The sequence below is a fragment of the Hesperophylax consimilis genome, chromosome 5 (assembly GCF_061612785.1).
Source record: "Hesperophylax consimilis isolate HC1 chromosome 5, BYU_Hcon_1.0, whole genome shotgun sequence".
Classification (NCBI taxonomy): Eukaryota; Metazoa; Arthropoda; class Insecta; order Trichoptera; family Limnephilidae; genus Hesperophylax; species Hesperophylax consimilis.
In genome coordinates this window covers 4,199,329-4,221,749 of record NC_142840.1, presented here as the reverse complement: position 1 = coordinate 4,221,749, position 22,421 = coordinate 4,199,329, and the positions used below count along the sequence as shown (strand labels likewise).

Below are 22,421 nucleotides of genomic sequence, written 5' to 3'. Positions count from 1 at the left end.
CCTTTCTCCCCGTTGCGTAAATCCATTTTTCTTTCATTTTGCGTTCCTTTGGAAATCTGAAATAATAATACTATAAGCTATGACACATGAAACTGATAAATTATTCTTCAACTAACAAAAATAAATAATCACTATTTTTCATGTGAATACGGTACAAGAGTCCCAACTGCTCCCATCTGTATAGACACAGTGAGGTTCTGGCATCTCCAATTGGAGTATGTTGTGAGGCAGAAGGGGTAAAATATCTGTACTCCGCTTCGCACAATTAATTTAAACAAAACTTTGTTTCAACTTAATTACCACACAACACATCTATTTACGTCCGAAGAGATGGTATGAGATGCATTTAAGTTTCATTTTTTCAATCAAAGTTCATTGGTAAAAGCAAGTAATTGATAATAATATTTTACATTTGAATAGAAAGGCATTTTTTCTACCACCATAAGCGCCTATAACAATAATCATCAACAAAAATAATATATTTAAAAAAATATATATTATAATGAAATATCGACGGTCGGTATTTAAACGTAATAGCGTCCCATCACTAACTCTGCGATGCGACTTCGCCGGCGAGTGTGGGGGCTGACGTCAATAAAAACTTTAAACAAAAATTGTTATTGTCTTCTAGTTTTGAACTTGTAGGTGAAATGATATTCTATTTGTTTTGAAGTTCACTTGGCGCGTCGCATATTCACAAAATTGCGCTGAACAAGACAACATTCTTAATAAAACGATGACGAACTGCACTCGACGAACGAAATCTTTACGTATTGAAATCCCGCTCAGAAGACCGCGATCCGCTGATGGTCGGGTAGCCCCAAAGATAATATCTTTGGGTAGCCCTCACAAAATATCTTCTTACATTCTGTTATCTTTGATCGACGCACTTTATTTTGTCTTAATAACGGCCTACACAGCATTATGATCAACGCACTTTACTTTTCCTAAATAACGGTCTATACAGCATTATGACTGACGCACTTTACTTTTCCTAAATAACGGCCTATACAGCATTATGACTGACGCACTTTACTTGTCTTAATAACGGCGTATACAGCATTATGACTGACGCACTTTACTTGTCTTAATAACGGCCTATACAGCATTATGACTGACGCACTTTACTTGTCTTAATAACGGCCGATACAGCATTATGACAGACGCACTTTACTTGTCTTAATAACGGCCTATACAGCATTATGACAGACGCACTTTACTTGTCTTAATAACGGCCTATACAGCATTATGACTGACGCACTTTACTTGTCTTAATAACGGCCTATACAGCATTATGACTGACGCACTTTACTTGTCTTAATAACGGCCTTTACAGCATTATGACTGACGCACTTTACTTGTCTTAATAACGGCCTATACAGCATTATGACTGACGCACTTTACTTAATAACGTCGATCAGATCGGCCTGATTGACGCACTTAACGTTGCCCGAAAGAGCATATTTCATGACGCTTCACCGCCAATAAATATATTGAAACCGAAATTTTTTGTTCGTTTATGCACTTTGTATGCTTGAAGAAAATAATAAATTCGAAGTTTCTTCAAGAAAAAAAGATAATATAACTATCTTTGAAGAAGAAAATAATACATATAAATTTAAATCTAACATGAAACAGAACCAGACACAGAAAAAAAAATTAACGGTGACATCTAGGAATTGAACCCATGATCTCTTGTCTTACCGGGGCAGGCGTTTTAAACCACTCGACCACTGGGACATATTTACTAAGCATCATATTTTTCGATATCATATTTCAAATTCAGAATTAAAAGTATCATGTTGCAACTATTTTTCGAATATTTTTGGCATCTTTAAAGGGAAACAAAGTTTCTTATGAAATTGGTTTGTAACCTAGATAATATAATTGACACATAAAGGATTTGTAACAAGATGTGTGGATCCTTTTTCTTATATTTATCTATGGTTTTGGTGCGTGGCACCTCCAGTATTTACTCATTAACCATTGTGCATTGGGGTAACCGGATAAATCATCACAATGATAATTCATCACATCTTTAAAAAGTTATATAAAGTCATGGAAAGTGATGAAACAAAAACTTTAGTAACTGGGTTATGTAGGTTAGGTTAGGTTTGGTTAGGTTAGGTTAGGTTAAAAAAAAAATTTCATCGTTTCTAATGACTTTATATCACTTTTTAAAAGCGTGTTGAATTGTCACTATGTTGAGTTTTCATGGAACCGTGGATTGGTTAGATTGCCAACCCTGGAATTTTTAAGGACATATCCGTTGCCGAACCTAGGTTGCAATCACAAAACCTGAGGAGTTCAAATCGAAGCAGTATTCCTTTCTCATTCACAGTCCAGAGCAGTGAACCCACTTTTGGCTGGAGAACGAATCATTCCGATAATTTCGTAATCAGTAATTTTAATAAACTAAAATCTTCATCCTTGAACGATGAGTAATCATAAAGCATCTTCCGATCCTGAACTTTCGCCGATTTTTCTCTTGGGTAAAATATTACTTGTTTGAATTCACGTCGAGATGAGTTGCTGCGGACAAGCTGTCATCAACCTTCCTGCAATAGGTATCACACCATACCATATTTAAGCCAGCTCCTTTTTTCCCAAATAGTTTAATTTAGGATGCAATTTTATGTTTACAATTTTTTTTCATTAACCCTACCCCTCACAGGAGGCGTTGAGGAAAATATTTTTTCTCCAGGCATATGTCTTTTTTGAGGGTGCTGTGTGGTAGGTAAGTTTCAAGGAATGAAAGGGTAGGAAGTTCTGGGAAGGAAAAGGGTATTGAAGGGTGGAAAGAAATCTGGAGGTTTGTAAGTCTAAGATTGACGAATGAATCGTTACCTCCCACTGCAGTGCAAGGCAATGGACCGACTGAAGACGTCAAAAAGTATCTCGCTCAACTGGCTTCACCCGATTCCACCTTGGTAAATGAATCCGCCATCAATACCTGGACAAACCTCACCCCATGAACCCGGGCACCCCTGCTAAGTCACTTGGGGCAATCTATGGTAGAGGTGTTGGCTATCCAATAAATGCATTATTGAATATAAATTACAAAAACCACATTCTTTACAGAACATTACTTGGTATTTTACAAATGAATATAACATAATAAGTGTTTACTAACGAACTATTTATTACACGTCCATATAAACTCAAAAGAAAATTTAACAATCTAATAAGCAAAGTTTAGAAAAGTTCTTACGAACTTTACAAGTGAGCAAGGCTTCATGTTTTCCCGAGGGGTCCAAAGTAACTTAGATATAATAATGTAAGATAGGATTCGATTAGCAATTACACTGACCCCGCTCAAAATTGTCCGCTTTGTGATAAATGGCGATGGTAGCTTGTGATTTGTCCGATACTAAAGTTGGCTGACGTGGTTGACACCAAGACAAACTTTAAAGGCTTATCGAGGGGTCTCAGCTTACCTAAGATCAGGGACTAATCCACGCCTCAATAGGGATTCAGCAGCTAACAAGAAGAAGGGATAGCTGCGGTAAGTTGAGTATTAAGGGATAAGGATAAACATACGCGTATACACACGAAGACTTATTAATGAGAGGCTTGCTTTGGACACTGATCCTCAAATGCCAAAACATGTAATTACATCGAGCCGTTATTGAAACTCTTTTTTCAATATCATTTTTTTATATTAGCTCCGTGCACACAACGGGCTTTAAGAAAAAAAATCCCTCAGAGCCTATGTCATCTTTAGGCATGTCGTGTGGATGGTCTTCTGGGAAGGAAAAGTGTATGAGGGGTGGATAGACATCTGGGAGTCAGTGGGTCTAGGTGTGGATGGATGAATCCATCACTTCCATTGCGGTCGAAGACGACGTGTCGAGAAAGTGCTGTTAGAGAGTTCAAATATACTCTCCATCAACCAGTTTCTCCGTATCCAACCCTCCACGCAGTTAGCTGGTGGAAGCATATGCTGCCAAGACCCAGACCTCATTCCATGAACCCGGGCACCTCTTCAAACATAGTGAAACATTTGGAATGACTTATGGCAGAGGTGTTGGTCAGCCAATAAATAGTTTTCGGGGTGGCGATACCCATACCCGCATCTCAAGTTAGATCAGTACCTTTTAAGAAGCACAAGAAAAGAAACTATAAAGTACTTACTCTTTTTTAATGTCAATACCACCTTAGAATCCCATCTGCTTGAAGAAAGATGGGATTCTGATTCCAGATCTTGTGGTATATTTTGAGAACAAACGAAGCGCGAAAGGAGATAAAAGATGATAAGAGAGAGGTTAGGAAATCCCTGGCTATTTAGATCTGATTATCAAATACAGTTAATGCATTTTCAAGCAACATTTCATATCTGGTTGCTGATATTTCACATGTGCAATTTTGAATGTATCCATGTACACTTTCACACTCTATTGAACTTTTCTATAAACTGTATATTTAACTCGTGGTTGAATATACAGTTTATAGGTTAATTCATCGCGTGAAATGTGTATTCAAAATTCCGAAATTGCGCTGGCTGCTTTGCTAAATAAATCACAATAGACTTCAAATAAAAACCTATTTTAGTCGATACAAGTTATTGTCAAAGCCAACAAATCGACCCAAAAGCAACCTAAAAAAGGTAAAACGTGACATAAGGCAAATGTTTTTCATTTCCAATCTACATGTTGTTACAATGCTTCATATATATTATTTCATACCGGCGCGCGCGGAGTTTAGAATATCCAATTCTAAAACATTTAATTTTTTGTTTACTTTCTCTTTTGCCGCTTGATTCATTAAATATTTCTCTAGAATCTCGAACAGCTGATTTTTAATGTAAGTAGATGATCCAAAATAAAAACGGATCTATCAAGCGAATGTGTCGTCAGTTCCAAGAGGCCGAATTTATTATTGAATCTTTTTCATTGAATTTACTTTTGTGTTGATCGTGAAGGATTTCTTCCGTTTCGTCTGTCTTACGGACTATACAAAAGTAGCATTTAAATTCTATTTTACAACTGAATGAATCATGTATTACATTTATATAATTATACACAAATTTCGACTACCATAATATGGACATGTGTCTAGTGTGGTAGTCGAAAAGCATGTAAAAAACCTGTATCCAAATATATTTTTATGAATAAAGAAAAAAAAACATTTTAATGACATATTCATATTGGTTGTAAATGCATTCTAGAGGCAATTTATAAAAGTCTAGGTAATTCTTATGAAATAGATTCAATTATTCGGTCATGAGTGAGCCGCACAATTGAGTTAGCTCTTTTTGAAGATATTTTGGAAAAATAGCGACATAAAAATTATCGAAGGATTGTCCAGGAAGGAAGTCCAGATGTCAGACAGGTGTGAAGACTACACTTACTAACTATCTAGCGTCTTATTTTTTCTTGTGGTACGAGGTGGAGTACCGGTACTAAAAGTCCTACTATCATTTAAGCTCTTACGATTGGGAACTGAGAGCCGTATCGGGGAGCCGTTTCGGGAGAGTATAGGTGCATACGGTCTGAGCTCACGGCTGCCTTTGAATTGAGTCGACTCTTTGAGCCGTTCGAAGATATTGAACTGGTACCATTGCTCTCGCTCTCGAGTCATGACCTATCGCAAGTATGTAATATTTTTAAAGTCAAATAACTTATTATAAAACCTCTAATTGTAATATGTAATCATTGTAGACAGTATTACACACGCTCAAAAAAAGTAATGATATTGAAAATACATAAAAGGGTTCGGTTGCATCTGGTACTCGAATAATTATTAAATTATTTTTATGTGTTAGTATTTTTTTAAACCTTATAGGGCTTTTGCATAAAGTCGGTACACGTTTGGTTGGAATACAAGAAATGAGAATACAAATAAAATAAAAATGGAATAAACATCCCTCAACTCTAAAAATAATTAACCAAGTTTGATGAATGTGCAAAATACTAAGGATATATTCTCTAACTGCTAACAATAAGATATTTATTTTCTTAAACTCTCTCTGGACTTTTTTGTATTTTCAATTTGCCCCCATCGTATTGTTTTATAAGTTGTTCTGTTGTAATGCTTTTATAATTATAAATTTATTGTAATAGCCAATTTATCAAAATACTTTTCTAACGTTGTTATGTATCTACTTTGTAACTTATAAACTCTCGATAAACTTGTGTAATTAATCAAAATATTTGACAAAGTTTCAACATCTCACCAATTAATTCATTTCTATTTTTCTCTTTAATGGCAGATTTTTTTCTCCCCTTAATTGCTAATAAAAGAGTATAAATAAGTGTCATAGATGTTTTAAAAAAATTACCCTTTTATGACTTTTTATAAAAATTGTAACTTCATTAATTTACAAGCTAATTAAGAGTCCATATTATATTGTTCAGTAATCTTTTTGAAAGACAATGCATATTGTGTTGTGCAAAATAGACCTTTTTGATAAAACTTGAATCTTACTCAGTATGAATAATAACAGCCTAAATTTTACATACAATCATTTTATTATTTTTCTATTACTTTCATAAATTTTTACAATAATTAAGTACATAACCTACGCCATGACGCGTGTTAATATTATCGTTGCTTTATTACATGATATTCAGAGAATTGCTAGAAAATATTTTCTACCCGTGTGAGGATTAGAAAGTTACTTTGAAGTTTCACTGGAAACCGCAAATGAGTACGTATATTCGCATAAAACAATGAAATCTTTGAGTTTATGTTTCTCTAGCATATCAAAATACATCCACTATCCTTGCAAGATAACATCAAAAATACGTATTGTTTTTTTAGAAAGCTCCAAAAAGGATTTTTTTTTAAACATGTTTTTTACGTGTTCTTAATTAATAAATAATATACATTTGATTAATATTAATTATGTAGGGAAATTTTATATTAGCTGACGTGTATCCGACCTTGTTGTTTGTTGTTACAAAATGTAGGTTACGAATGGTTTGGACTAAAGTTTCGGGGTGTGAATAACTGAATTACCTTTTCGAGAACTGACCGTATTTAAGTTAAAATAATACTATTTTTACGATTTAAAAAAATGTCCAATTCGGGAGGCGGGTTTGGTTATCGCCACCTCGAGAACCATTTATTGGGTAACCAACACCTCTGCCATAGATCTGATTTAACAATGGTGCCCGGGCTCATGAGGGGTAATCTATTTAGGAGACACCGATGATTATTTGGAGAGGTCAAAGGATCTCGTCAATCCAGCCTCTCGAGATCTTGCACGCCACGCTACGGTGGGCAGGCGAATCCTGAACACACCTCCCCAAAAGAACCCGGGCACTCATGCTTAATCACCAAACGTAGCGAACCACTCGGGGTGACCTATGGCAGAGGTGTTGGTTATCCAATAAATTAACAAGGCATTATTTGGATAAACTAAAGCATAAAAACTGAGAAAATGAAAGTTTTATCAAAAGCATATAAAATTACGATTTATCGAAAATGAAATAAACAATGAAAAACGAAATTAATAAACTGTACCAACAAAATGAACGCAATGGTAAATGACACAGCTCAATTAATCAGTAACACGAAATAATTTAATCAAAATGAAAATAATTCGAAATCTACGGAAATTCAATTTAACAATGCAAGGGAAACAATAGCGCGGTTTTCTATTACGTCCAACAGATGGCGCCATTTAAAATAAAATAATGTTTGTAAAAAAAGCAAGCAATGGCGCGTGTTTATTTTACGTCCAACAGATGTCGCTGTTTTTCAAAAAAGGCATGTTTGTCAAACAGAAAAAAAAACATGTTTTACACTTCACAGGTCACATCTATATAATATAAGTATATAAACGTTGTGTCAAAATTTCATAGCAATCAGTGAAGAACTTTAGGACATTCGAGATTTTGATAAAACGTGCATTTTGATTTTTTTGAAGAAGAAGAATATAGATTATGAGAAATTATTTATAATTTTGAGAATACTTTGAATTTTGAGAAATTATGTGCATTTTTGAGAATTTCCCCTTCCACGTACAACGCAATATCAAATTTCACAATTTGGATAATCCTTTGTCCAACCGAAGAATATATATTGTTAATAAAGAAGGAGGTAGCGCAACACGGCACGATACCCCAAAAATAAATTTCAATGTTTCCATGTGCTTTTAAAACGTTGTCAACTTTGTCCATTTGGACAATTCTTTATCCAATCGGACAATTGTTAAGTAAATAATATCATTAAATTTATGTACCCACATTAGGGTGTCCCAGGACATAAGGAAGTTTTTTTTTCATGAATTTAAATATGCATACCCTCTTATTTTATTTCATTTGATCTCAATAACTCATATAATAAATATTATTTTGATTAAATACCAGCAACCCGTGCCGACTTGATGCCAAACATATGGTACAGAGTTAATATTGAAGGATTTTCAACTTTCATTTTTGACGGATAAATAAAATTTAAAAATGCACAAATGTTCAATTATGTAGTATTTTATATTTAAAAATGGTTTATTGATTAAATTTTTTCTTCATAGTTTGTTTTTTACAGTCAGGATAAATCTTCCGGTGTTCCTGAACGCATCGTAACAAAAATTATTTTTGTTCCTCTTCGACCGTGAGATTAAGCCATGAAAATCTTGCATTAACTTAACAGTTCTTTCAGCTGTATCATTCACTACCCTCAGCGGCGACACCTTATTTCTGACTTCTTGATGCGAAGCATTATTTGACCACATCGTAGGGAATTCGTTAAGAAAACTGGCATCTGTTTTCAGACGATCAAACAAATACTTGCTCTTGACTGAAATGAAGTCGTAAATATTTTTCTCTGAAACAAAAGTCACTAAATTATGATATGAACAAAAACCTCAATACAAAACATAATTTAAACTACTTAATAAACTTACCATACAATTTACCATCAAGATCTTCCTTCGATGGGATGTTACATTTGTCATGGGTTGATAAAATTTTTTTTTGATATTTCGAGCATTTTTATTTAAGTTGTTTGATCCACAGCGTCGTCAAACAGCGATAAAATATATCCTTCATCGGTCAAATACCATAACTGCTTACTGAACAGAAATAAAGCTGCCATTGAGATGTTTTCATCAATTTTTTTTAAGCCTTCATCGATTTCAAAAAGCACAAGTCCTGGTTAGGTGCTTTAACTGCTATAATACATTGTAACCATGGCTTGACATAGGATGTTACTATGAACAGGCAAACGTCTAAAAGTGCCGCCTTATCCTTACCCGTAATTTTAAATTGCGCACAAATTAATTATATTTTCAAGGAATAAAGCGCCTTTGCCATCCATCAAGCACCTGGGGGCCGAATCTTAAATTTTCTCGATGTATCTCCTCCTAAAACTATCACACAGAGCTCTAAAAACTCTCAATAGTCATCTCCAAGTATTTTTGTTGTCAGTGCAGTACGGTAAAAGTCAATCAAATCATCGATTTCGGAAGCGGTTAGGTGCAATATGAGATTTTCTCTGTAGCACTGAATTTTATCGGGATCAACATTTTTACAGTTATCTCGAAACTTTTTGAAGAGTGGTATGTCAGGGCTTGTAGTCATTTGACTGATTTTTACTTCAAACACAGTTTTTAATACCAACTATGGCTATATTTGGTATATATTGACAGTTAAATTCACTTTCCGAATATTGTAGAACAAAACTTCAAGAACTTGTCCATTAGATGGCAGTTTAGAACCCGATATTTGGTGTTTTACGACTCCTATTAAAATATACTCTTTTTAGAAGTGCGTAAATCTAACAACATCTTGCCTGAACGAGTGATTTTCGTTTACTAACAAAATAGCAAGTTTCTACAAGCTCATCAACACGTTTGCTTGCTGCCGTCTTTGTACAAGTACTGACATCTTTCGATGCAAGTCGGCATGGGTTGCAGTTGTCCAAAGTAAACGAAATTTTTTTTATAAGTGTTTTGTCATTATTAAAACAATTTTTTTTTTTTTTTTCTTTTAAAAAGAAAGACAAACATTTCCAGGTTACGAATAACCCAACAATGTTTGAAAATCTCCTACTACCACCACAGAAAGCCGAAAATGTTGCTTGTGTTGTGATGGAGGACTTAGCCAGCCGAGGAATCGAACACGCGACGCTCGGGTGAGACCCAAGCGCTATGCCCACTCAACCACTGACCGGTCATGGTATTAGATGGTATTCGTTCAAAAATAACAACTTTAATTTTTTTGGGACACCCTAACCCACATGTAAAAAAAAAACCTACAAAATTTTTCCATTAGTACAATTTGTGGTCAAACTGGACAATTCCCGTGTGCAAAATATAGATTATTAAACCCCCAGGTCTCGGGCATATTCTGTCAGAAGGTGCAAATGTGGATGAGTGCAAGCGAGATGGAATGCTTGCAAGATCTTATAAAAGGCGATGCACGTTAGTTGTGTGCCTCTTTTGTTACAAGCAGCTCCCCAATAATTATCAGCACAAGATCAAGTATCTTTATTGAGTACGACCCGCTACAATAATACTCAGCTTCTACACCACATACGGCATACATTACAGAAGGTCAGAAAATATCCGCTCTGCTTTCATTTTGTTTTAAAAATGGCTCACCTTACATTTAATTGTAACCAAAATTACTGATCACGAAAAACACAAACACTTTTTATTCGAAAAAATTTAATATATAAAAATCACGTGTCACTGTGTTCGTACATGCTAATTTCCTAAACTGCCCAACCGATTTCAATGAAATTTTGTGTACGGTTGGTTCCAGCTTGAAAGATAGGATAGTTTTGGATCCAATAGGTGGCGCCGTTGTCGATATCAAAAAGGGCGTTGTCCTGTCGTAGACCGCCTTTTACGTAGACCGAATTTTATATAAACCTCATTTTACGTAGGCCGCTTTTTACCTGGTGGCGCTGTCTATATAAAATGGTGTCTGTGGCAGGACAACGTCTGCCCGGGCCTACTATAAACGTTATTGTCACCTCACTTTTTTGAAGTTTCATAACAACAACAAAAAATGAAAATTCACTAAGTTTCTATTTTTTTCTCAAATCGCGGTCGGAAACTTTGTTTTTATAGAGGTCTACGTTTTATTTTTTCTGTGATTTACTTCTAAAATCAAATATAAAGCGTGGTGTTATCTCTTTCTTACACTGTTTAGATCATATTTCTCACCATGACAGTAAGGGAGATACAATGATTTCTATGAGACCTATGTAAGCTATTCCCAAAAGCAAACAAAGCCTGAGGGGTAAGTTTTTAGATTCTCACGGCCAAAAGCATTTTTGTTGTTTGTTTTTGGGGTGTTATGCCCAGGCTATCATAAATACTGTGCTTTCAGAATTCGCCACAAGATGTCGCCACTTCCGTTGGCATTTCGCACTTGGACGGGCCCAGGCCACAAATAAATAAGCACAAACTCGACAACCAAAATTTACACATCTTCGGATCTACCGGATCTGCCCTGATGATGGACACTGCAAACTGCAACGCTGTCCGAAACGTCGGCTAAAGAAGGAGTTAGCGGGTTAGCGCAACACGGCATAACACCCCAAAAACAAACAACAAAAAAAGCCTGAGGGGTTAATAATACTTTCCAATAAATTTGAATAGTATTATTTGTTAAATTAGACGTACCTGTGCTCGAATATCGTTTTTTTTTCATTTTGTTAGTTCTTTGTAGAATCGGATAATAAGGAACTCATATTTTTTAAAATCAATATTGACTTTCATTTTTAAGGCATGCTAGCGTTCCGGGTCAGGAAGACAAAAATCACGGGTAGTAGCGAGGTAAAGGTAGGTTAGTACCAATTTCATAAATAAACCCGGGGAATTAATTTGACCGTTAGCGGTAAACCGCAACGTTAAAAATGCCCAAAATACACAATCCCCTTAAAATCCTCAGAAAAAAAAAAAATCTCGCATTAAACATTAATAAACATTTCATGCAGACCCTCCGAAGACTCGTGTGGATCGGACCTCCTCGAGTCAAAAAGTTGTGCGTTGGTTTGCTGTCGTAACAGTTATTAAAATACAATTCATAAAATAAAGACAAACATTCCTGGGTTACAAAAATCCTGACAAAATTTTACTTTCTCCTGAAAATCAACCTTGTACAATGATGGAGGACGTAATCGAGAGAATGTATCTTGTGCACTCTGGTACTAGCCAATCAATTTGTGTATATACAAATAGATAAAATAATTATGCTTATAATTATCCACACTATCGCAAGTATGAAAAAATTATAGAATCTGTTAAAATAATTCTAATCTTTCAAATGTGGACTACATGACCATTTTTAATAATACGACGCATGTCGTGAATACTTCAAGATAAATACACTTAAAGTTAGAAGGCAATTGACTGACCAAATACGTTTGCATAAAATTGTCAACGGTCAACTTGATACCTCATTACATTATGTCTTAGCAATATTTAAATAAATGTCCTTTATTCCCATTGTTTAAGACACCATAGCATTTTTCACTTGAATACATTAAAAAATAAAATCGCCTATTTTAGCCCTCTGACCAAAATGTGTCGAATGTATAATAAGATTGAGTGTGTTGAAGTAGATATTTTCGTCAATATTCAGTACAAATTCAAATGTTCTGCAACTGTTAAATAATATGTTCAGATAATTATATTATATATCACTGTAACTTTCGTGTCTGTTGTCTCTCCTAGTATTATTTGTCATTTTACTGAGCTTATGTTTAATTTTACATTATTATTTGTTTGGTATTTTAATTGTACGTCAACTGTATTTAATTGCATTTTTACCTGTATGTCACAGTATGTAATTTTTATGCAATTGTAGATTTTTGTCTGTAAATTAACTGAGTTTTTGTAACTGGATAGTTCTCACTTAAGTGCGAACGTCTGTAAAACCCAGTAAAAATAAATAAATGCTGGATTAGCTCAATTACGATGTATTTCATTAAAACAATAAAATACATAATTATAAAAGTTTAGTAGTAGGTACATGAAGCATGTTTTCATACTATTTTTGACTGACATAATAGATTATTACGGGAAGGATAGCGGAAATCGAAGGATTCCTCTAAATATTCCCCACCGATTACAATATTTTGTTACATATTCCCCAAAAAGGTTTGCAAACTACTCTCTGTACCCTGGCGAGATGGGTTGAACCCTAGACCTGACCCGGGTGCCCATAGAAATGTTAATAGTAGACTTAATGACCCCCTTTTATTATATCTGATAAATAATAATTCCAGGTAATGCAAGACGCAAATTAATATTTTTGTTGGTCGGAAGACTGACCCATGTTTTTGACCTTTTTCGTTACCACAACTTAACATCTTAAACAGAAATCATTTTTAAAACATCATGTCTTATTATGATAATAGTCAACAAGATTTATACAAGAATCATTTTGTCCTTCTAAGCCCTTTGGTTTTTTTTTGTGCCTAAGGCAGCATATTGGTTACCCAAATTCTTATTAAAAAACATAAAAGCTTTGTATGAATACAATTCCCAAACTTTCAAATGCGGTATCTCATAACTATGTTTTTGAACGGAACGCATTGGCTTAAATCCCATTTATAAAAAACTGGGGATGGTTCAAACAAAACCATCAAGAACGGAAATCGCTCTAAATGGAGACCCTACATCACGCAACGTTTTTGCTTGGAACAACAGCAATTCTTTTTTTAATTATGAACTAATGTTTTATAAGACAAGGTTTTTTATGCATAGCACAAAGGATGGCAAAAAAAATTTTGACAAGTCAAAATATTTCACCGACAAATGTAGATGTAATATATCTCGACGCCATCTAGTGGTAAATTCTGCACTAACAAAGCCTTTCCTACAAAAATAAATTTGGTTGTTTACAGGTGAGAAAAATAAAATAAGCAGTAATTGTCGACTGAAGTACTTGCCTATACTTTTTTTTTTTTTTTTATAGTGAATACCTCACAAGAGTCCCAACTGCTCCCGTCTGGAGCCAGTGAGACTATGGCATCCCCAATTGGGGGATGTTGTGAGGCTGAAGGTAAGTGGGGAAGGGAAAGAGGAAGGTGGGGAAGTACCTGGCTATTCAGATCTAGTCACTAAACACGGCTAAAGCCATTTGGAGCAACGTTTCAATTCTGAATGGTGGTCTTACACCAGGGCGATACTGGTAGTATCTTCCACTCTGGAACGTGCCGCAAATATACTATATATTATTTTAAATATTTTAAATAATTTATTGTGAAATAACACAAATTAATCAAATAAAATTTGGGTTTGAACCCGCGACCTTCGGAATGGCAGTCCAATGCGTTACCACTGGACTATGCCGGCCGTCAAAATATACTGAATTATTTGGCGGGTTGGAAATAATCCGACGTTGCTCAGTAGTCCAGAGCACCTGACCGGAAATAAGAAGGTGCGGGTTGAATTCCCATTGTGAAAATGCACAGTTATAATTTACGCTCAATGATCCTCACCATAAAGGATGAGTGTTTATTAAGATGAGATAATACCCTAAAATAAAACCAGAATCTTAACGATGTAAGCAAAGCAGCCGTGTACAAAAATATGCGACGCGTGGCCATGGTGTATTGGACAGACCTGCGGTTCAATTTGCTCTATCAGATCTCTATAATTAATTGGGAATCATAACGACATAAGTGTGAAGTCATTTAATTACAATATTCGGCTCGCGGCCCAGCTTATTACATTTACCTACCATCGACTTTGTCCTAGCAAGCCTAGAATATCGATTTTTCCGTGGAGTTTGTTTTAATTGTTTCTGATGAACGTATTACTATAATCTCAAATGTTTCTAGAAGGATTTCTCGGGAAGTTACTAATTCATCATCTAGAAAAATTAAATCTGGTGCTTACCGCTAATTTTATAGTTGAAAAACTGTTTATAATATTTTCACCGTTTATAAACCGTATTTAAACCGTTTTACATAAAATATTTTAATGGGAAGGTCCTATTTTTACGAAACTTAAATATAAATATAAGTTTAAATATAACTTTCCAAGAAACATTTGAGATTTTAGTAATACGTTTATCAAAAATAATTAAAATGTCATAGCAAACCCCCGTTATTAGAGTCTAATGTCGCCTTGGCGAAACTAAATACTTCTCTACAGGAACATCACAACTCTCCGTTGATGACACAATTTAGTATGGTATAGATGTTCATATTAGTATATTATATTTACTTATACATTTACCAAGGGTGGTGATGTTATAATTTGTACTGTTGACCTTCCGATACACTTACTAATATTATTATTACAACAGCTAAGGTTTCCTTACTTCATTACTCCATTACTTCTACGAGGGAGCGCCAAGCCATTTATTACCCCTTTATTACGGGCCATCAATTTGTACTCAAATATTATGTACGGAGTTGGGTTTGTCAATGTTACGAACATGGGATTGACGAAAGTGTTTTTGATGTGTTTTACTGTAACATTACTGTTTGTGAGATTCGCATTACTTGGAGATTTGGTAACAGTTTTATTTATGCTATGATATCAATAAACAAACATAGGCGCGAAAGACGCAACCGGAGAAATTGTAAATCTCAATAATAACTAACAAAATAATATTATGACAAATGAATTTGTTCAACAAAGTATTATACATACTCTAAAATAAGAAAGCTCAACGGTACCAAGAATTAGATAAGAGTTTAGTTTTCATTTATCATTCCATATACCGACTAGGAACACATGACAAAATGTAATGCATACACAAGCAACTATCAGACACACTCACTAACCAATAGTATGTTTGATCTAGGCAACAAGTTTAGGGGTACAGTTGATTTATTTACTGATACCGTTTAGAAAATTAAGCGTAATATATACCGTAATCTAATAGAATGAATCCTACAAATTATAGTAGCGTTGGTAATACAGTTTTGGTGATTTATCTTGTACTCGTATATAGTATTGTTTTAGATTCTATTTTATTTTATGTTACTGTTACGTTTTAATATTATAGTTTCGTATTTAGGATTTTTTTAAATTATTATCATTCATTATAATTGTAATCACAGTTTTTATATTTGTGTATTCATAGATTGTATCTAAATTAATTGCATTTACATACTGTTATTATTTCTTATATAATACAGATATTCTCCTTTGTAAACTGCATTATATATCATTTTTATTTGAAAGCCTTTTTAGTCGTATAAATAAATAAATAATATTTGACAAATCTATCAACACTGAGCTATCCCCCCCTTTTTCAGAAAAACGACTATTTAAAATTTTTTTATTGAAATTTTGGAATCTAAATGCATGAATTTCATATCACACGCATTGAATAGATGATAACTGATAACATGAACTCACCAGGAAGAAGGCTATTGCTGTGACTTGAACGCTTGCATTATCAATTTTTACCATGTTTTAACTTTTATTCTGTACCGTAAACCGAAGATTTCAAAAAAACAAATACAGAACGATTGCACTTACCACTGATCTTTCTCGGCAACGTTCAGATCCAACGTATTGTTTCAATACGAATGACTTTTTAATATGTATCTACCCATTGATTTGTATCGTAACCACGTTTTGTCCGCTAGAGGCATCTTAATTTATGGCAAGCGAGCAATGTGCACTAAATTGCATTTAGTTGGCGTCGGGGAATTTTATTCTAGCTTTGCTGCAGACCATTGCATTGTAAAACGATTTGATGCAATGGGTTGCGGAATGTGCATTTAGGACTCATTTGAACAAAGGTTTGATGTTATTATTAGAACAAGTAAAATACGAATTACGGTATTTAGGGTCCAATAATATAAATCAATAGAAATTAAAGATTTGTGTCTACGTGTTAACCCTTAAGTTTTCCTTTTTCCCACCTGTGGAAAAGCGTCATTTAACCGCTTCGCCCAGTATAAAATGTCTAAAATGTACGTACCACCTACAGTAAATAAATCAGCCTAACCTTAATCTTCCCCAATGCAGCAATATGTTATGCAAATAATTTTTAACAAAACTCTCACATTTACAATCTATTATTAACGACCTAAGTGGTTCAACTCATTATGAAGGGGGCCTATTTGGCCTGGTGCTACGTTTGCCATTATTACAAAATATAAAAAGAATCCCATGAATCGGTGTCCCTTGGGTTAAGAAACTAACCGCTCTAATAATTACTACACCCCATATAAGTAAATTAATGTTATCATAGTCAAACGTCCTTTGATAATGCTTAAATGGAATTGCTTTTAGGCGATAATTTCGCCGATTGGTTTTGAGTGATGATCTGTACCTGTACATATTATGTAGGTAGGTATGTATATTTTTGTTTGCATACTTCACAAGGTTCTCAGCTACTGATTGGAGGCAGTGTGACTATGGTGTACCCGATTGAGGTACATTTTGATTATGAACAAGGTTGGGGGAGGAGGTTAATGACTAACTACCGAGATGGGGTAGTGGAACTGATCACTAATCTAAGTCTTGTAGATTTTCGACGGTGGTCTTTCTCCAGATAATTTTGTCACATAGATAATTTTGGTGTACTCACCACTTTATCCTGGAGCATAGCCACTCGGCAGTCCATGAAGACAGTGGAGCCTGAGGGTGCCGTGATGTTAGCCGGCGGACTGTCTTCCTCGAAGTAGGGCCCCGAACGGGCTCGCCCCCTGCTGCCGCCTAATATCAGGGGGCGGCGCCCTAGCTCTCCTGTGACGAAAAGAGACATTTATATTTAATTAGTTAAGTTTCCATAATTTTGTTATAAAAATTCTCAATCCGCTGGTAAACACATTTTGCCTTTGCCTTTTACACTTGCCATTATACTCTCTAAAATAACTCCGCTGTGATGAAAATTCGCTTATGATGAAAATTAAAATAAAATTGATTTAAACGGTAAAGGCACAATATGGATTTGTTGAAGTTCTCAATATATTAATGTTAGTCATTAATCGTTATGGTGAAAAGGTTTGGAATCATATTAAATTATGATATCCTAAGTAGATTTATTAATTATTCGTCTTCGAAATTAGGTCAAAAATCTGTATTTTTATTTTTCTTTGGCGTCAACTTTTTTTTAATATTTCTAGGTTATTGCAATTATTTTCTGCTAATATTAATTTTTATTAATTATTTTTTGGTAATTAATTTAACTAATCTCAATATTCATTTGCACCATTTTTTTAAATATTTTTTGAAATTCGATTATATTTTGTGATCATCTTCTTGACATCCGATCGAGCTGAAACTCGGCCGATAGACCGATCGTCGAGGAAAATGCACCATTTCAACTATTGGACATATACATATTTATCTGAATTGGATGACATGACTGCATTTAATATACCAAATAAATGTCGGTCCTATCCAATCGGGATTTTGGTCAGTTTTTAGTAGAGTCGAGTCTAGTTCTTGGGGAAGAAGGTTCTATCCTCAATCAAACCAAAAACAAAAAAGGTATAAAAGACATTTTAAAAGTTTACGGTAGATAAGAGCCAATCCCTGTGGAGGACGGTCCAATCCTCATTCAAACCACAAAAATACAGCTTATGAAATGTATAACTTTATGAGATATGTGAGATTGCACTAACCTCCCCACACGCAAGGAAAAAATCGTATTATTTATATCAAGGCTTAAAGCTTCAAATACACATCGAGCAAATTGAATTTGTTTAGTTAATGATGATTATATTATCAGTGAAGTCTTATTGCAACCTCCCTTGTGGCGTTAATTTAGCTCTAGTCCCTCTAAATTATTCGACGAACCTAACTAATACTTGAAATTTACGAGTTCGTACGTTCAGAATCTCATATTCAGGGAAATTAAATTGATACTCGTTGCTGAAATATATTTGTCTAGCAGAGTCAGACATGCATTTTATTTAACTTAACATATTTATATTATTTGCAAGAAAAATGTACCATAAAAAATACAATTTGTTGTCTTATCAGATCGAGATTCTTATCCGACAGAAAGCATGCAAATGCCATTAAGAAAGAATTTCTTGTTGTATCATTTTCCATGACAACAATTGCACATAAAAAACATTTTGCGACTTCTTTGATGTTTTTTGGCATACTGAACACGAAGCCCATAAACTTATCGTAATAGCATCAACTTCTGACTAGCAGAAAATATTCTATGCATAATGTCCCTGTTTTGATGCGATTTTAATGCATGAAAATATTATGTGTCTCCATCGGGATACAGTTTTTGGTTTGGTAAACAGACAGTAAAGCAATGGAATTTGGCTTGACAAATACAAATCTATTCATATTTTTGTATGTACGAATGCTAAGGACATTTACTGAAAAATAACGCAAGTTAAAATTTTAAGGTTTACTTACTCGTAGTGAATACTATATTTAAATCGCAGCTGGTATATTTTATTAGTCAACAGAAATATAGAACACGTTTCTTCTAGTTCAGTCACGTGGCCAAAAATTTGTTAAATTTTGATAAAATCCATAAATGTTACGTTGTTAGCATCTTTTAGGGCTCCGTTTATACGTTAATAATTTTATCGTTATGTACCCATCCGAATTCGATTAATTATTATGTTTTTTTTAAATTAACCCACACAGGAGACGCCGAGAAAAAAATCTCTAAGGGCCTATGTTATCTTTGGGGATGCTGTGTGGAGGGCCTTTTTAGGGAAAGGAAAGAGATAATATTTCAATCAATGTGTCCAGGAGTGACGGACGTATAAATCAATCCCTCCCACTGTGGTGCAAGGCAATGGGTCGAGAGAGTCCGGCAGGTCCGTTTATAATTACATGTTCAAAAATCGTAAATTTTGTAGTAACATGACGTGTTTAAAAGTTTCTGAAAGTGACTGTTCGGGGGTATTTTGTCACTTTTTATTTTGAATTATGACTTTGAAATATAATAAGTATCACCGTTACCATAAGTAGTAAATAAGTACCATATCCAAATGTGCCAACTACACTAAATTAAAATTTTAATAATTGTATTGTACGAGTATTACATTGTAATTATACTAAAAAATCTAAACATGATATGGGACAAAAATAGTTGCAAGATAATATTGTAAATTCTTATTTAAAATATGAGATCGATAAAGGTGACGTATAATATTAATGTCTCGATAGTCGAATTTACTTTATAGAGACGTTATCACGGTAATACAGAGATCCTTGGGGCGTTTAAATGAAATAAATAAATAAATCCTGGGTTCGATTCCCACTTGAGACTGATATCTTTTTATTTTCTGTGTATTGTTCTATTTCATGTTTCATTTAGATTTATTAGTATCATCTTCTTACCCTTAATGAATACCCTTCAAAAGTTAAGGAAAGAGTTGTTCCAATAAAAGTTGAGGATTGATTTATGTATAATTTTTTTATATGTTTCGCATTTCATTCAATCCGCCTGCCTAAAAATCGACTGGACTGTAGATGTATTGTAAAAATTGTAGTAGAAATACAAACTATATTAACAGCTTAAAGTTCAATTTATAGATTTATCATTTTGTGAAAGCTTCTTACGCCGACAAATAGAAATTGGATTTTTTTTTTAAATGATGAAATAACTTGTGCCCATTAAAAGAATAGAAAAATTAAGTAAATCATTAAAAAATCTCACACGATTTCTACTTTTCCTTAATTACATGGATTTAATCATCTTCTTCTTCTTTAGGTACGAGCAAAGCATTGGGAATTAATTTCAAGGTTGGAAATATTTCTCCAGTTATCGTCAAAGTGGATATTTGGCAGTGTTGCGACATCTCGTAATTTTAAAGGATTAGCTGACATTTTAGTATCTTCAATCAAACTTGGATTTATTATAGTTGTAGTTGATTACTCTTGCATTATTGAAATTTGATAGGTCATATCTCTAATCTGTTCCTTCTCGTAAAAGAATTCATTTTCTCCATAAATCGGTTATACACTAATATCACTGAGAAGATTACGATTTTGAGCTACATGTAAGAATAAAAGGTCACGAAGACAATTTTACTATTTTGTGACATGCGTCAAAAAATAGTTGCTAAACTTTACGTAAATGACGTTAAAAATATTGATGGTCAATGCAGAATCGTAAAGCAGGTGGGTAGCTCTGTTGATTTCAGAAGTGTTTGTTTTTGGAGTATAAGAGAGTACATGGGACCTCCCAGGAGTGTTAGGCACATTTAAGTTAACATCTTTCAATATAAGTGGATTAAGTATTGTTCCAGAGATTAGTTTGAAAAAATATTTGTATTGAAATCGAGCATTCCTGTTTAAAATAAAGATGGCTACCATAATGGATAGTACGTATATTATTTCATATATAGGTAACGCATAAACCTCTATTGTACTTTCATATTTCTAAGATACGGTGTTTTTTTGTTTACTGCGAATAAAGGCTTCATTTGTTCTTCGTATTGCGATTCCGATAGTAAATGATCTCGCATTATGAAGAAAAATATCTAAGCATTTTGTTGGAGCGGCAGACAATGTCAGATACGTGGGATTTGAAAAAGAGATTTGTTTTGAAAATCGCGCCAAGGTCATTCTGGAGATGAATGAAATTCATCTTACTTTTAAAAGCTTCGAAAAGTTTTATATCGTCAGCGAGAACGAGATATTTTGAGTGGTTTATATTTTTTCCTATGTCGATAATGAATGTTAATTTTGTTAAAGATTCTATCCAAAATTAATCTTTTACTTCGAAAATCGAGATGCCCACGATGATGTAGGCTTCAGAATATGTTGCGAAGCATTTTTTGATTCGCTTATGTCTACCTCGGTACCTAATAACTATAAATAAAGATTATTTTTGTTATAAAATTTAAAAAAAAAACAATATTTACTTGGGTCTTATTGCAAAAATATATGGCCCAGCTGACTCAATCCAGATCCATACAATAAAAATATTGTTAATAAATTCAAATAAATCTATAAATGCCATATTTTGACATTTTCCTTTAATATAATGGTGGTTTATCTTTTTTGGCTATGTATGCCTTTGATTTACATGGATGTTTTTTGCTGATTCCCGTAAAAAATGTCGGGGAAAGTTACTAATTCTTCGAATATGTGACGTTCACTCAAAATAAATGGTTAATTGAACCCAAACAAACTGCTGCCTTTGTTTCAAAAGGAGATGATAACAACCGTTTTTGTTACAAGCGCAAAACATTTTTGCCAATATACTATGGATTCTTGACGTTTATATTACAAACTGATTAAAATATACAATATTACAATTTATTTCATTATTTATGTTTTTTTAGAGAAAGATAAACATTCCCGGATTACGAATAACCTGACAATATTTGAAAATCTCCTACAACAATCACAGTAAATGGAAAATGTTGCTTGTGTTGTGATGGAGGACTTAGCCAGCCGAGGAATTGAACACGCTACGCCTGGGTGGGACAACTCAGCCACCGACCGGTCAAAACATTATCAATTAAAAAAGAGGAATCTATCAAACGATTATCCCGTTTTTGCACAGAAAGAAAAGGCTCGAAATCAGAACGATTTCAAAAATCACAGATTT

The 22,421-nt window shown here is 34.0% G+C and overlaps 1 protein-coding gene across 1 annotated transcript in view; it reads right to left on the bottom strand.

Annotated features, from left to right (window-relative positions):
- The window catches only part of LOC149423440 (uncharacterized), a 172,166-nt gene that overhangs the window by 53,092 nt on the left and 96,653 nt on the right, over positions 1-22,421 (bottom strand). The window contains exon 4 of the mRNA XM_089631968.1: positions 17,466-17,623. Coding sequence (XP_089488094.1) covers positions 17,466-17,623 — 158 coding nt within the window. The remainder of the gene's footprint in view (positions 1-17,465; positions 17,624-22,421) is intronic.